The sequence below is a fragment of the Anastrepha obliqua genome, chromosome 4 (genome assembly GCF_027943255.1).
Source record: "Anastrepha obliqua isolate idAnaObli1 chromosome 4, idAnaObli1_1.0, whole genome shotgun sequence".
NCBI classification, from domain to species: Eukaryota; Metazoa; Arthropoda; class Insecta; order Diptera; family Tephritidae; genus Anastrepha; species Anastrepha obliqua.
The window spans coordinates 69,073,833-69,087,253 of record NC_072895.1 but is presented as its reverse complement, the minus strand read 5'-3'; the positions used below and the strand labels follow the sequence as shown (position 1 = coordinate 69,087,253).

The window sequence follows — 13,421 nt, the reverse complement described above, 5'->3', positions numbered from 1 at the left end:
AAAAATAAAAATACACGTGTATCGGCGATTTTCATGTACACCTCAGAATTTTTTTTATGCATAAAATATAGAGCTCGTAGTCCGCCTGTGTGAAAAACTTTGGATCAATTTTTAACCCTTTTTCCGTGATCCAATCGCGCTGAATTTCTGCAGGCAGACTCGTGGAAATGTTTTTATTATGTAAAATTAAAAAAAAAAAATTTATCAATTCTCAGATTTTCTTGAATTTTTTTTTTCTAAAAAAAAAATTTTTTCTAAATTTTCGGCATAACTTGAAGGGACTTCAAATTTTTAAACAACTTATTAACCTTTAATTTATTGTTTCATACAACACACTCTGTGCCGTTTGTGTTTGTTACAGTTCCGGAAGTTCCGATCATCTGACAGTTGCGCTACTAGGAGACGTATACTTTGACAATTGTTTTAAGTTCTGTTGCGCGAAAACATCATCCCGACTCGAAATAACTTTTGTTACGTTTGTGGCTTATTCGCACCAAGTAAAAATTTTAAAAATATTACGAAAACAGTGGTTAATTCGTTTCAGAAAATATTCAAGACTGCTTATGTTCCTTACTTGTGGTATACTCCGGAAGTCGTGTGCGACTATTGCTATAGAAATTTATGCAAGTTTACTGATGGAAGGTCAACAATAAAGTACTCTGTACCAACAATTTGGCTACCACGTACGGAGCACTGCAGTGAACTGTCCTACTTTTGCGTAACTTTTACTCAAACTAAAGGGTACCAATACTGACAATTACCAATACCAACGAGCTGACAATTATAAAAATATTGTTGCAGAAATGATTTCGGCATATGGCGAAATGGGCATATTAATGTCGCTAAAGATCCATTTCCTTCACAATCATTTAGATTGTTTCCCTGGTGATTTACGAGCTTGTAGCGATGAACATGGCGAAAGGTTCCATCAGTACATTGCGGCTATTGAAAAGCGCTTTAAAGGACAAGACATTACGCATATGCTTGGCGAATACTATTTGTCGCGATACTGACACAAATGCTTACAAACGAAAAAATAAAAGGCCTAAGTTTCTTTAAAAGCATTAAAATGTTTAATGTAACAATTTTTAATTTTAATATAATAAAATAAATAAAAAAATTCGGGGTTTTATATCTCTATTGTAATGCGGAGTGAAATACCTTTCTTTTGATACACACATCGGCATATCTCATGCAATTTTTTTTTTAATTTCGTACAGGTGGCAACCCTGTGAAACTTTGTCAGTGGCAACACCTAGGTCAAAAGTCTACAAATGTGATACAATATCTGTGTGCCCAATTTCATTCAAATCCGTTATGCTAATCCTGAGATCGTGTGGCTATACAGATATGCATACAAGAATTGCTGGTTTAAAGTTATAAAATACAAAAAAAAATTGTGACGTGTACATGAAAATCGCCGATACACGTGTATTTTTATTTTTTCTCCCCTTTCCGAAAAAGTATATTTGGTTCATAGGACAGAATATGTGTAACGCGGTGTAGTAATTCGGCTTCTATTAGGAACCAACTAAACACAATTTCTCTCAATTCTGAATTTAGATTATTATTTTAGCTAGAAGTGGATCTGATATAATTTTAAGGAATTTATTCCTACAGAAAGTATAAGATTCTCAAAAACTTTGAAATCAATGTGAATATTACCGATTTATTGATCGAATATTTCTTACTCACGTAAGGTGATTTTACGTTCCTCCATTCATTATTTAATTGAATTTTAAATTTCCATGGATACTTTTTTCTTGCACTGTAAGATGCAAGCAACACCATTTAATCATTGTACAAGAATTTTTAATTCATAATGGCTGTTGCGTTTATCATAAAACTATAGGTAAAAAAATAATCCAACGAACCGTTTATGCACGTAGGTACATAAATATTTACTTAGATATCTGAAAAGCTAAATATTCTTATAGATTTTTAAATGTAATTCTCCATGTTTATTATCAGTGAGTAATTGCTGAGCAGCAAATTACTTGGAAATTTTTATTTCAAATAAATTAATTTCATTTATCATCTAATGGTCATTTTTTTAACACAAACATACGTTGAAAATAAAAATTATTCTCTTTATTTTAACAACTTACTATCACCTTGTTTACTTTCACAACTTTTGCTATACAAAACAACAACGAGCCATTCAATGTATTATTCGCTCGCTGGCCAATAATGCCAACCTGAATAGCCAACAATAAAATTAATGTTAAAGAGCAATAAAAATAAGTGTACATAAGCAATCAAGTTAAGGTAAGCATACACCTACATGCATTTGTATTTGAACATATGGGCTCACAAATATACATACTTACCTACAAGTATTAAGATCTTATAGACACAAACATATTTATCGCAATGGACGAGCGTTTGGATGAATCATAGACCAGTCGACGCATGGCAAAGAGCATTGGCCAAATCTAAAGTAATCATTTACCTATGCACGAGTACATAAAATACATACATATGAATGTATGCATGCATCAAAGTACAATAATAGAAGTTAATACACGTTTCGAAATGAAGGACAGTGAGATGTGGTAAGGAAATGGAACCAAACGCATCATATGCGACCATCTAGCAAAGTAAGAATTATTTGGATGTGTATGCCACAAACGTGACTAAAGAGTCTGGTAGATTAAAGTTACCGGAAGTTTCACCCGCATATCTAACTAGTCTTTTGTTTTACTTCTTGTTCCCATACATTCTATTCTTTTTTTTTTATATATTATGACATAACTTATTTACTTTTTACTTCACATTATCTACTCACCTTTCGATTTTACAGGGAAAAGCAAAGGCGGGAATGTCAAGCATTGTCTTCTTGTCGCAATATCCCTCCGGAAAACTCTCAATAATATCAGCAGGTGTCATTGCTTGGTTACTTAAACTGTTTCTGTCTGCATTTTGTATGAGCGCGACTTCACACCAAAACTCGAATAGTTTCCTTACATCACTTCTGCAAAAAAAAATATATTTTTGTTTTTATAAAAATCGTATTTTTGAACTTCATAAACCTATGAGTTCTGTAAATGTTCATATATATATTGAACCACCGTTTTTTAAGCCACTATTTCTTCACAAATCAGGATTTTGAGAAAATTCCATGAAACTAAATTTTCGCCGTACGTGACAATTGAAGGGAAGTGCACTTAAGCGTAACGCCTACTGATTTATAATCACCACATTGATGCAAGAAGGCATATGTTACAGAGAAGCTTTTCCTAAGCCTTTAAGGTCGTATGCAGCGTTTCTTCCATGGTCACAAGGTTAATTATTTGTTGCTTCACAGCAATAATTATGACGGATAGTCAATGGAATGATGGTTCAACCATTTTCATTTCGAATGCTGTTTGAATATTTCACCTTACTTCTTTTATTAGAGAGATTAACACCGTACTAAATGAATATGTAAAACACAAGCCACATACGGCTGGTACACTCACTTGATACGGGAACTCATATCGTTGCGTCTCGAAGTCACCGCCTTGCTGCCCAAAGAATTTCCTCTACTATCTTATGCGAAAATCATCATGTTAACTTGTTTTGAACAATTTTACACATAAATTCTTTTATTTTATATATTTATGCCATACAATTTGCCGCTACTTAGTTATTACTGATTTCTTTAATCGTTTCGTTACTTTTGTTGCACGTCACTCTCAATTTCCGCACTTTTGCATGGGTTTTTTACACACACTCTTCTTAAATTTTCCATACACCGACTGCGCTTCAAGATTACGAGTTTCCCTTTTCTCATTAATGCAATTACAATTTAATAATTTATTCGGCAATTCTTATTATTTATTGCTTTATCAAGCTAGGCATTAAAAAACTCAACGTCCCCGAGACAAAAGCAAAAACTGTGACGACAAATCTACAAACTGTAAAAATTAACGCAACAAAATAAATTAAATGACAGTTCAAATCAGATGAGTGTCAAATCGAGCGAGTCTTGCCAGATGTTTTATTGCCAATTGTAATTTTGCTATAGGGAAATATATGTAAAATACCCTTTGTTTCCCTTTGGCAGTAAAAAGAGGGAAATGTTTGCATGACAAGCGGAAACGGATAGCCCAGAAGGGAAGTTTTAAAAAATTATTTAAATATATTTCCTAAAATATGTAGTTGGCAACTTTATTGGCGTCACTAGAAGGTTCTGCTTCTAATAAAGATGACAGGAAATCGCATTGATGGCTTGTGTAGATTAGTAAAGGGTCTATGTCGGAGCAACACGTTTATCTGACCTGCCGTCATCTATATACAGAGTTACAACAACAACAACAGCAAAATCGAACTCTAGTGCTTGTTAAGTATAAGTTACTATAATGCATTTATTTCCGACTTAGGCAACCTTCACCAAAGGTTTGTGGCGACCATTCATGCTATTACAATAACAGCAACAATAATTACAAACACTTATGCATTCCAATGGTAGCCGGTTCTACGTTATCGGAATGACTCGGGTTTTCCCCGACCAAGGGCTGCCGCCCCAGTAAACTAGCCCTGTCTAGTGAATATCATATCACCCCACCTCTTACGTCACAGGAGCAACTCCTCGCAGCAACCTTGCTCCAAATGCCTCTCCTCAGGACTGGAATTGAATCCAACCCTGGGCCAGAAGTATTCTATTGCTGCGTCTGCTATAAACGCCTCCACCCGAACTCCACCTCGGTTAGGTGCAACAAGTGCAACGGGTGGAACCATCTTAAGACCTGTTCAAGCCTTAAGACTCATAGGGAGTGGTCCACACGGTATGTGGCCTCGTGTTGCTCCCGCCAATGCCTCCACGGCTACTCATTCCCCAGCCGAAGCAGCCAGCTTGGCAAACGAGCGTGACCACCTACGCCAGGCCGATCCCGGGGATCCCCGCATAAGGGATCTCAATTTGGAGATCCGGCAACAGGTAGACCAAAACAAGCGGACTAAATGGGTTGAGCACTTGAAGACCTGTAACCTCACCTCTGGGGTGAGTAAGCTCTAGTCCACCGTTAGGTCTCTGTCGAACCCGACGAAGAACAACGACAAGGTGGCCATCACCTTCAACGGTTGTACTTCGTCGGACCCGAAGAGATGCGCGAGCTATTTTAGCCGCCTTTTTATACTGCATCCTCCGGCCGACAGATCCAAGCGTCGTGCTACCAAATGGCTGCACAAACTGACGAACGACAGTGCGCCACTAGCTTTCTCCATCGATGAGGTTCAGGGGGCCAGCAAGAAATCAAAAACATCTAAAGCCATTGGCCCTGACGGACTAAACGCGCCGATGCTGAAGCACCTGGGACCATTGGGAGTAGGATTTCTCACAAGGGTTTTAAATCTGTCCTTGGCCACTCTCATCATCCCTGACAAGTGGAAAGCAGGGAGAGTGGTCCCACTACTGAAACCTGGGAAACCTGCCAGCCAAGAGGAATCTTATCATCCCATAACTCTCCTTTCTCCAGTAGTGAAGACACTTGAAGGCCTCCTACTCCCACTCTTCGTGAAACACCTGGCCCCAGCCCCACATCAGCACGGCTTTCGACGAGTGCATAGCACCACCACTGCACTCGCCGCCATAAACGCCCACATAAACCGCGGTCTTAACCAAAACCGCCCTTGCGAGAGGACTGTCCTAGTAGCGTTGGACTGAAGAAGGCTTTCGACACAGTCAGCCATTCCACGCTACTAGATGATATTTATCAGTCGACACTCCCGCCAGGGCTGAAGAGGTGGTCCGCAAACTACCTGAGCGGTCGTCACTCGTCAGTGATTTTTCGAGATCAAGCATCAAAGCAGAGGAAGATAAAGCAAGTTGTACCGCAGGGTGGTGTCCTTTCTCCCTTGCTGTTCAACTTCTACATCTCGAAGCTCCCCCAACCACCAGAGGGAGTTTCCCTGGTCTCATACGCTAACGACTGTATGATAATGGCATCGGGCAATGACATCGATGGCCTGTGTTCCAAAGTGAACAACTACCTCACCGACCTTTCTCGCTTTTTCACTGCGAGGAATCTCCAACTTTCCCCTACTAAATCCACGGCGACCCTCTTCACCACCTGGACAAAGGAGGTCAAACTGTCCCTTAAGGTAAAAGTCGACGACACACCAATTCCGACGGTTAACAATCCCAAAATTTTGGGTGTAACCTTTGACAGCTTGCTCTCCTTCTCAGCGCACACAACCACAATTGCCACTAAAGGCCAAAACCGCAACAAAGTCCTCAAATCGCTTGCCGGCAGCACTTGGGGCAAATACAAAGAACTGTTGCTATCGACATTTAAGGCTATGCAGCGCCTGTCTGGTCGCCTGGAACTAGTGACACGCAGTGGACAAAGCTACAGATGCCAAAATACTGTCATTCGGACGGCGACCGGTTGCCTCCTGATGTCCCCGGCTCAACACACAACGAGACACAAATGCTTCCAGTAATGGAGCATAACAAACTGCTCAGCAAGCAGTTCCTGCTGGGATGTTACCGCAGGTTTCACCCCTGCAGACACCTGCTTGCACCTCAGGAGACATCTCTTAGACTACGCTGACGAAATCCAGGACAAAAATGACCGCAATCTGACAGTGTTTAGACAGTCAATAAACGGCATACACCAGGAGACCGTCACCACCTTCTTAAGCTCCCGTCCTGTGAATGCCGTAATCGGAGTCCAACCACCACCTAAAGCAGATGAAGAACTCCAGCTTCCTCGTGAGACACGTGTAACACTGGCACAATTAGGTTCTGGATACTGTAGCAGGTTAAACTCCTACTTATCCAGAATCGACCCCGACATACCAAACATATGTCCGGCATGTGAAGGCACCCCGCACGACACTAACCACCTTTTCACATGCCCCCTAAAACCGACTCATCTAACACCCCTCTCCCTCTGGACCCATAGATGAGCTAGACGAAGACGACCGGTGATATGCCCGACACTGGCGGAGCTACTATTACTGTTAACAAACAAACAAACACTTATGATAAACAAATAACTAATATGTTTCAATATTGTTCACCTTTTATTGCTTAATTTTCAGACAAGAACAAAATTTATGTACATAATGTGTGCAAAGCTCGTTACCTAACTAATCATCCGAAAGGTCTGTTTGAGCTGGGCTTAGTGGTTCGTCCTTTATCCTGCTTGGACGGTTCAGATGTTCGAGTACGAGTACCTTTAATAAAAAAAAAATATTTTTATTATCATATATTTCTTTTTCACACAAATTACTGGGAATTTTTTATTACTAATTTCTGTGTATCCCAGATTATTCATTTCCTCCTCATTTTGTGCTTGTAAACCACGGTAAGCGGATATTGCAAACGCCAGTAAATGACGAATGCTTTCGAACAACTCGCGCATATCTGTATGCGCTTTCGCATTTTTGTATTCGCGAGATTTTCGTAACTCCTTCAATTGCAGCTTTATAGACTCAGTCACCTCAATAGCATTTAATAAATGGTTTTGAAGGCTGTTGCGGGGCGCATAGATTTCATCTGTTTTCTTATACTTTTTCTTAGAAGGCGCCCAACATGACTTATTTTTACGCTGCGAATGTAAAGCACTTTCCATTTCAAAGCGGTCCCATATCACAGATTCTTGCTTTAGCATACCTAAGCGTGTGTTTAGGAAGTGAACACACATACGAGTTGGTAGAAATCGGCGCAGGAATGGACGTTTGGTCGGATGACACTTGGATAAAAATGCAAACTCACAGAAAAAAGGTGTGCCGTATTTAAATTTAATACCATCACGGTATTGACCAATTAAACGCACCATCATCAGTAGAAAAACATAAGAAATGTATTCATCACTCATTTCCTGAGTGTTCCGAAATTGCTTTTGCATATCAGCCAGAACACGCCTTGGCAATAGTTGGACATCATTATAACAGCTTTCATATGTGCCAGCGTCACAATTGAAAATAATAACGTCACCGAGCTCACCTCTACATATCTGAATGGCAATATGAGAAGCAATGAGGAGGATTAAAAAATACATATCGTCCCCTTTACGCCAGAAACATGAATGTGTAAACATTAAAATATTGGGACACTAAGTTAGAAAAAAAACGTATTGCTTCATGAAAATGGAAAAGGTCTGGTTTCTGGTTTCTTTGTACGTATACTATTCTGGGGTTTGGTATAACATAGAGCATCCAAAGGTTAATGAAGTCAACCCATTAACTCAAAACTGGAAATTTTTCACATTCATGCTTCTGACATAAGGGGGCGGCGATATGTATATAAGTACAATAGTGGCACTAACCGTTTCTAAAACAAACAGAGGCACGCCTATTAGAAATGGCATAGATCCGGAAAGATAATCACTGAGTTGCGCCGGCAATATTGGTATGTAGGTATGCTGCCATTCCATGGGATAGAGTAGTGCATTGGCCGCTTGCACGCAGGCGGAATGTCTATCCGGATATCGGGAAGTGATGATGATGCGACGCTCATAAATGAGTGAAACAATTATAGATAGCATAATATTAGGCGTTGCGAAATTGTGAAATATGGTTAAATTATGCTGCAAACAAGACAATGGAGTGTGAGAGCATTGATACAAATGTAGAAAACTGCGGAATATACTCACATTTTCTGGGATACTGGGTAATTTATAAAAGGATGGCTGCTCTAAAGAAAATACCTGAGAATACAATTAAATTAGAAGTTTTAGTTAGAAAACAATATTTTTTTTTATTGTTTTGATTGTAGTAGCTAAGGGGGCGTCCATAAATTACGTGAGGTGTTTTTTTTAATTTTCTGTACCTCCCTCCCCCCTGGTGAGATGTCGTGAGATTTTATTCAACCCCCTCCCCCATCCCCCAATCTCACGTGAGATTTTTCAAAATGTGAGTTTCTTATGTAAAGGGGAGCGCATCTATGCACATGCTAAACTTGAAAATAGGAGGACCGATTATTATGTTGAGAAACTTAAATCAACCACGGCTATGTAATGGCACTCGATTAACAGTTAAGAGATTGATGAATAACGTCATTGAACCAACAATTTTGAATGGAAAATACTCTGGTGAAGACGTTTTAATACCACGAATACCAATGATACCATCGGATATGCCGTTTGAATTCAAACGTCTTCAATTTTCTGTTCGCCTTGCATTCGCGATTACTATTAATAAGTCACAAGGCCAAACTGTATCAATTTGTGGTATTGATTTAGAATACCCATGTTTTTCTCATGGTCAACTGTATGTTTCATGCCCAAGAGTTGGTAAGCCAGCGGTATTGTTCATTTATTCAACAACGCATGGAAAAACGAAGAATATTGTATACCAAAGAGCATTACAATAACACCAAAGAGCATTATAAAGTAAATCACATCAAACGTTTTTTAATTGCTACTACTATTCAAAACTTCTTTCACTACTATTCATGCGCGAGAATTTTTATAAAAAACACACAGTATTTTTCGGCTTAATTTAATTAATTAATCTAGATTTTTTTAGAGACGACCAGCGGAACGGGCGGGTTTTCGTTAGTTTGGTATAAAACAAGTATGGTGGTTTGACAGTAGTAATGTATAACGTCGAAGTATGAATGAAATTATTTTCTTTCGAACGAATTAGTGAATGATCTTAGTCATACTACGATTACGCTTAAAATTAAATCTTAAGCATGTACAATCTGGATAATGGACCAATATAGTATAATTTTTTTTCTTTTAATCAGAAAAAAATAGCGTGATATTTGCCGAGACCCCCCCCCCCCCCCTCTCTCCTCCGTAAGATTAGATGAGATTTGACTCGACCCCCTCCCCCCTTAAACATCTTACGTAATTTATGGACGCCCCCTAACTTATACTGTACAACTTTACTCAAATTAAATAGATAAATAAATAAAAAAAGAGTTGGTATTAATGTAATTTACACTGTACAACATTGGTTTTTCAACCAGAAGAGGTTAGATTTCGATATGATGAATTCGAATCAGAGTATTTATAGCATATCTCAATTGAGAGAAAATTTGGTCAAAAATTGCAATTTTATAAGTTTTCACAATTGGTAACGGAGGAAAGGTTGGAAGAATCTGTTTAAAATTCCAGCTAACACAACTTTGCTCAATTTCATTCATTTAGTTATAATTCAGTCAGAAATGCTATTAATAAAGCATAATACGCATTTAACACGCATCAACATAAAGCTGTAAATTTTAAGTCTGAATGCAGATTATTCATACATTTTATATCCTTATTTCTGACATACAAGACATTATTCCGACACTTTGCGCCGTGTTTTTTCAAGACACGATGGAAATTGAGTCCGAAATTGAACTCCGCGCCCCGAAAGCTAAAAACTCAGTTAATAACTTCCAATAATACCCAAACAAATAAAATTTTTTGCAGTGCTGTTACTATTATTTGAATTTAAAATTAATTCTAAGAGTAAAAGAATGAAAAAGAAATTATTTTCTTTAATAAAATTTAATGTTGAAAAATTACACAGTCCTGCGAGGTACAGTTTCTAAAACGGCTATGGGTGTTTCCTGAAGGTTTTTTATGCTGAAAACGAATATGACCTTGAAAATGCTCCAGCAAGTCAGGATTCTCGGCAATTTGAGGTTAAATAGTCAAAAAATGCAGATTTTGGCCATTTTTTAAATTTTTTTTGAGCAAGGTAAAGTTTTTTTTTTTTAATTTTTCACAACGTCATCACAAAGTACTACTCTTTAGCTTTGAGGTCCTTTTTTAAAAATATTTTTACGATTAATATAAAAAAAGTTATTCTATTTTCAATTGGAGACTTTTAGATATGCAAATTCAACCTTTCTAACTCTCTAACGCCCCTGTAAAGGGCGAATTCAAAATAGTATAACTTTTTTTATATTAATCGCAAAAATATTTTTAAAAAAGGATTTTAAAGCTGAAGAGTAGTACTTTGCGATGCCGTTGTGGAAAATTAAAAAAAAAACTTTACCTTGTTGAAAAAAAATTTTTAAATGGCCAAAATCTGCATTTTTTTACTATTAAACCTTTAGGAAACACCCATAGCGGTTTTAGAAACTGTAAAAAAGCGAGATTTCGCAGGCCTGTGTTATTTATAAGCACATGAGCTCTTACCTTTCGATCTGTGCCCACTGGCACAAGGGTTATCTCTCCCCGGTTTGGTACTGGTGCCTTATAACAGTTCATACGAAAAACACTGAACTCAGTGGAATTTTGTGCCTTGAGATCTGCAAGAGTCGCCAGAATATTTACGAAAGCATCATGCCAGGGCAGGCGAGTGAGTATAACCATGATATATTTGGCTTTGAAATCGTGTCGACAAAAACAAAATCGCCAATGAGAATCTTCCGAGGTCAAAACAAATGAATACATGAGCACCGATTCGCTGTGAAGTAATGCAAATTTACATATATTTCAGTTTATTTGTACGAGTATCGATTAAAATGCATCAGTCACTTTTCAAATTCACATGGTACAGCTGCGCATAACTGTAGCATTTTCAATATTTCGTTGTCGCGAAAATTTGCGGGAAAAGTTTCTGAAATTGAGCCCGAATTATGTTTGTTGGTACTTCGCATATTACCTACAGGAAAATGTAATTCGCAATATGCATCGAAGAGAGTATCTACGTCGGCACTATGGGAAAAATAGTGTAAAAAGGTTAAACGGTATTCCATCGCCGCACTCGACTTACTGAACTCTTGTACCAGGCATTCCTGCTAAATTGTTGCTCATAGCGCACTTTCCCGAAGCGTTACAAAAATTATTTAGACTTTTTCCAATGATCCCTCTAATTTACGACTACAATCAAAGGATTAGTTTTGTATTAACTTCCAAATTATTGCGATACTGTAAATTTGTTTAATGTAAAGCCCGTTTTTAATATTTATATTATAATTATTATAAGCATGAGTTTCGATTTTGTTCAACCAAAAAAAATATAATTTTTTTTCGTTTCATGTTGACTTTCAAATTGCGTCAATAATATTAAAATAAAAAATTAGTATTACCTTGCGCTTAGATTTATTTTTGATTGGATAGTATCGATAAATAAATATCGTAATTATAAATTTACTAGGTTAGGTGAAGCAGCTGTCTCAGAAATGAAGAGGGTATGTACTTAAGCTTGTAAAAGTAACAGTCCGTGATAACAAAACTGGACTATTGTGATATATTGTGTAGCTTAATTTTAAAAAAGAAAATAATTTTTTCTGTTTATTCTGAATAAAGACTTAGTACACCTGAACTTCAAAGTATAATAGATATAGCTTAATAATAATAATAAAATTAGTTATTATTATAATAACAGCAGAGAACAGTTCGTGCTTACGAGACACTAGGTGAAAGCGGCTGTCCACTATGGAACACACTCAGGCTAATAGCCCATTGTGGTGCTGCGTGGGGATCTTGCCTTATCTCTCCTAAAACCAATCTGTGCTTTTCTTCTTCTTCGTCTTTTATTGTAGGCTTTGCCTGTTTTTCTTTACACAAAAATTAGAATCCATACATATTTATACATTAAAGTTTACATATATACATTGATACATAAATACAATTTAATATTTAGGGATATTACACATAAATTGTTGTGCAATACATTCCTGTACAATATAATGTATAAATCTCATATCATTGTTGGGATTGATTTTCTGCTGAGGCAGTCGTCTTCTTCTTTCTGGTATCCCATCTCGAGCTATTTTTATCAACCGATTGCTAGGGGCTCGTGTCACATGTTCGTTCCATGCTCGTCTTCTCGCTCTTATAAATTTTACATTGTCGGTCACCCCTGTCTGTGTCCTTATCTCCTCGTTTCTTATATGGTCTAGTCTAGTTTTTCAAGCTATGGCCCTAAGGGCATGCATTTCGGTAGTCCGCAGCAATTGTTTCGTTTTCCTGTTTTCTGCACGAGCTTCTGCTCCATAAGTCAATATCGGTCTTACAATTGATTTGTAGGTTCGTGTTTTATTTTCCATGTTCATATACTAGTTTTTCCACACGATTTCTCGCAGGCACCTGATATCCGTGTACCGTTTGCGCATCTCTCTCGCACCTCTGTTATTATATTTCGATTGCTAGATACATCTACACCCAAATATTTAAATTGCATTACTTGTTCTATCATATGGCGGTCAATGTCCAAGTTGCATCTTTTAGGTTCTTTTGTCTACTTAAAATGGTAAATCTCTGTCTGGACAGAGAAGGACAATGGTATCGTCTCTTTCTCATCTAGACAGTTTCTGTAGGAGTCATATGTTTGCACGCCCATCCTTTGGGCGTATCTGCCTTTGGGCTACAATTCACATGCGATTCATTACGCCATCTTTCATTCGCTGCTCTTACCATTTCCTCAAGGATAGGTAGCATACATATCCGTTTACTCAGTCAATTTGTTGCCGTTTGTGGCAACCAGACTGAACGGACGACCCGATGACAACCCTGACAATAAGAGGACAACATAAAAAACGT

At 37.7% G+C, this 13,421-nt stretch overlaps 2 protein-coding genes across 17 annotated transcripts in view; both read right to left on the bottom strand.

Annotated features, from left to right (window-relative positions):
• The window catches only part of LOC129244809 (DENN domain-containing protein 1A-like), a 56,343-nt gene extending 52,445 nt beyond the window's left edge, over positions 1-3,898 (bottom strand). For all 13 annotated transcript variants that reach the window (XR_008582386.1, XR_008582387.1, XR_008582388.1 and 10 more), the window contains exons 1-2: positions 3,462-3,898; positions 2,789-2,974 (exon numbers count right to left, since the gene is read on the bottom strand). Coding sequence is in view for 10 of the 13 variants with exons in the window: in XM_054882670.1 (XP_054738645.1) it covers positions 2,789-2,974; positions 3,462-3,478 (203 nt within the window). In the remaining 3 variants the exon portion in view is untranslated. The remainder of the gene's footprint in view (positions 1-2,788; positions 2,975-3,461) is intronic.
• A 3,109-nt stretch (positions 3,899-7,007) lies between these two features.
• Positions 7,008-11,905, bottom strand: LOC129244810 (DENN domain-containing protein 1B-like). 4 transcript variants are annotated; one of them, XM_054882674.1, is made up of 8 exons: positions 11,650-11,905; positions 11,412-11,591; positions 11,208-11,340; positions 11,070-11,126; positions 8,586-8,639; positions 8,259-8,519; positions 7,238-7,946; positions 7,008-7,164 (listed from the first exon to the last, which is right to left on the bottom strand). In XM_054882674.1, the coding sequence occupies exons 1-8, from the start codon at positions 11,688-11,690 to the stop codon at positions 7,082-7,084; spliced, it is 1,518 nt and encodes a 505-aa protein (XP_054738649.1). In that variant the 5' UTR covers positions 11,691-11,905; the 3' UTR covers positions 7,008-7,081. The 4 variants fall into 4 exon arrangements, with proteins under 4 accessions (XP_054738649.1, XP_054738648.1, XP_054738647.1 ...); XM_054882673.1 differs by having other exon boundaries at positions 11,070-11,286; positions 11,320-11,340; XM_054882672.1 differs by having other exon boundaries at positions 11,070-11,340; positions 11,650-11,904.
• Between the last annotated feature and the right edge of the window lie 1,516 nt (positions 11,906-13,421).

Coding starts and splice junctions, on each gene's coding strand:
- LOC129244810 (XM_054882672.1), bottom strand. CDS start 11,690: ATGAGCAACAATTTAGCAGGAATGCCTGGTACAAGAGTTCA. Junction 8,640..11,069: donor CAGTGGGCACAGATCGAAAG/GTAAGAGCTCAT, acceptor TTGTATTCTCAG/GTATTTTCTTTAGAGCAGCC. Junction 7,947..8,258: donor CTCTGTTTGTTTTAGAAACG/GTTAGTGCCACT, acceptor ATTGCCATTCAG/ATATGTAGAGGTGAGCTCGG.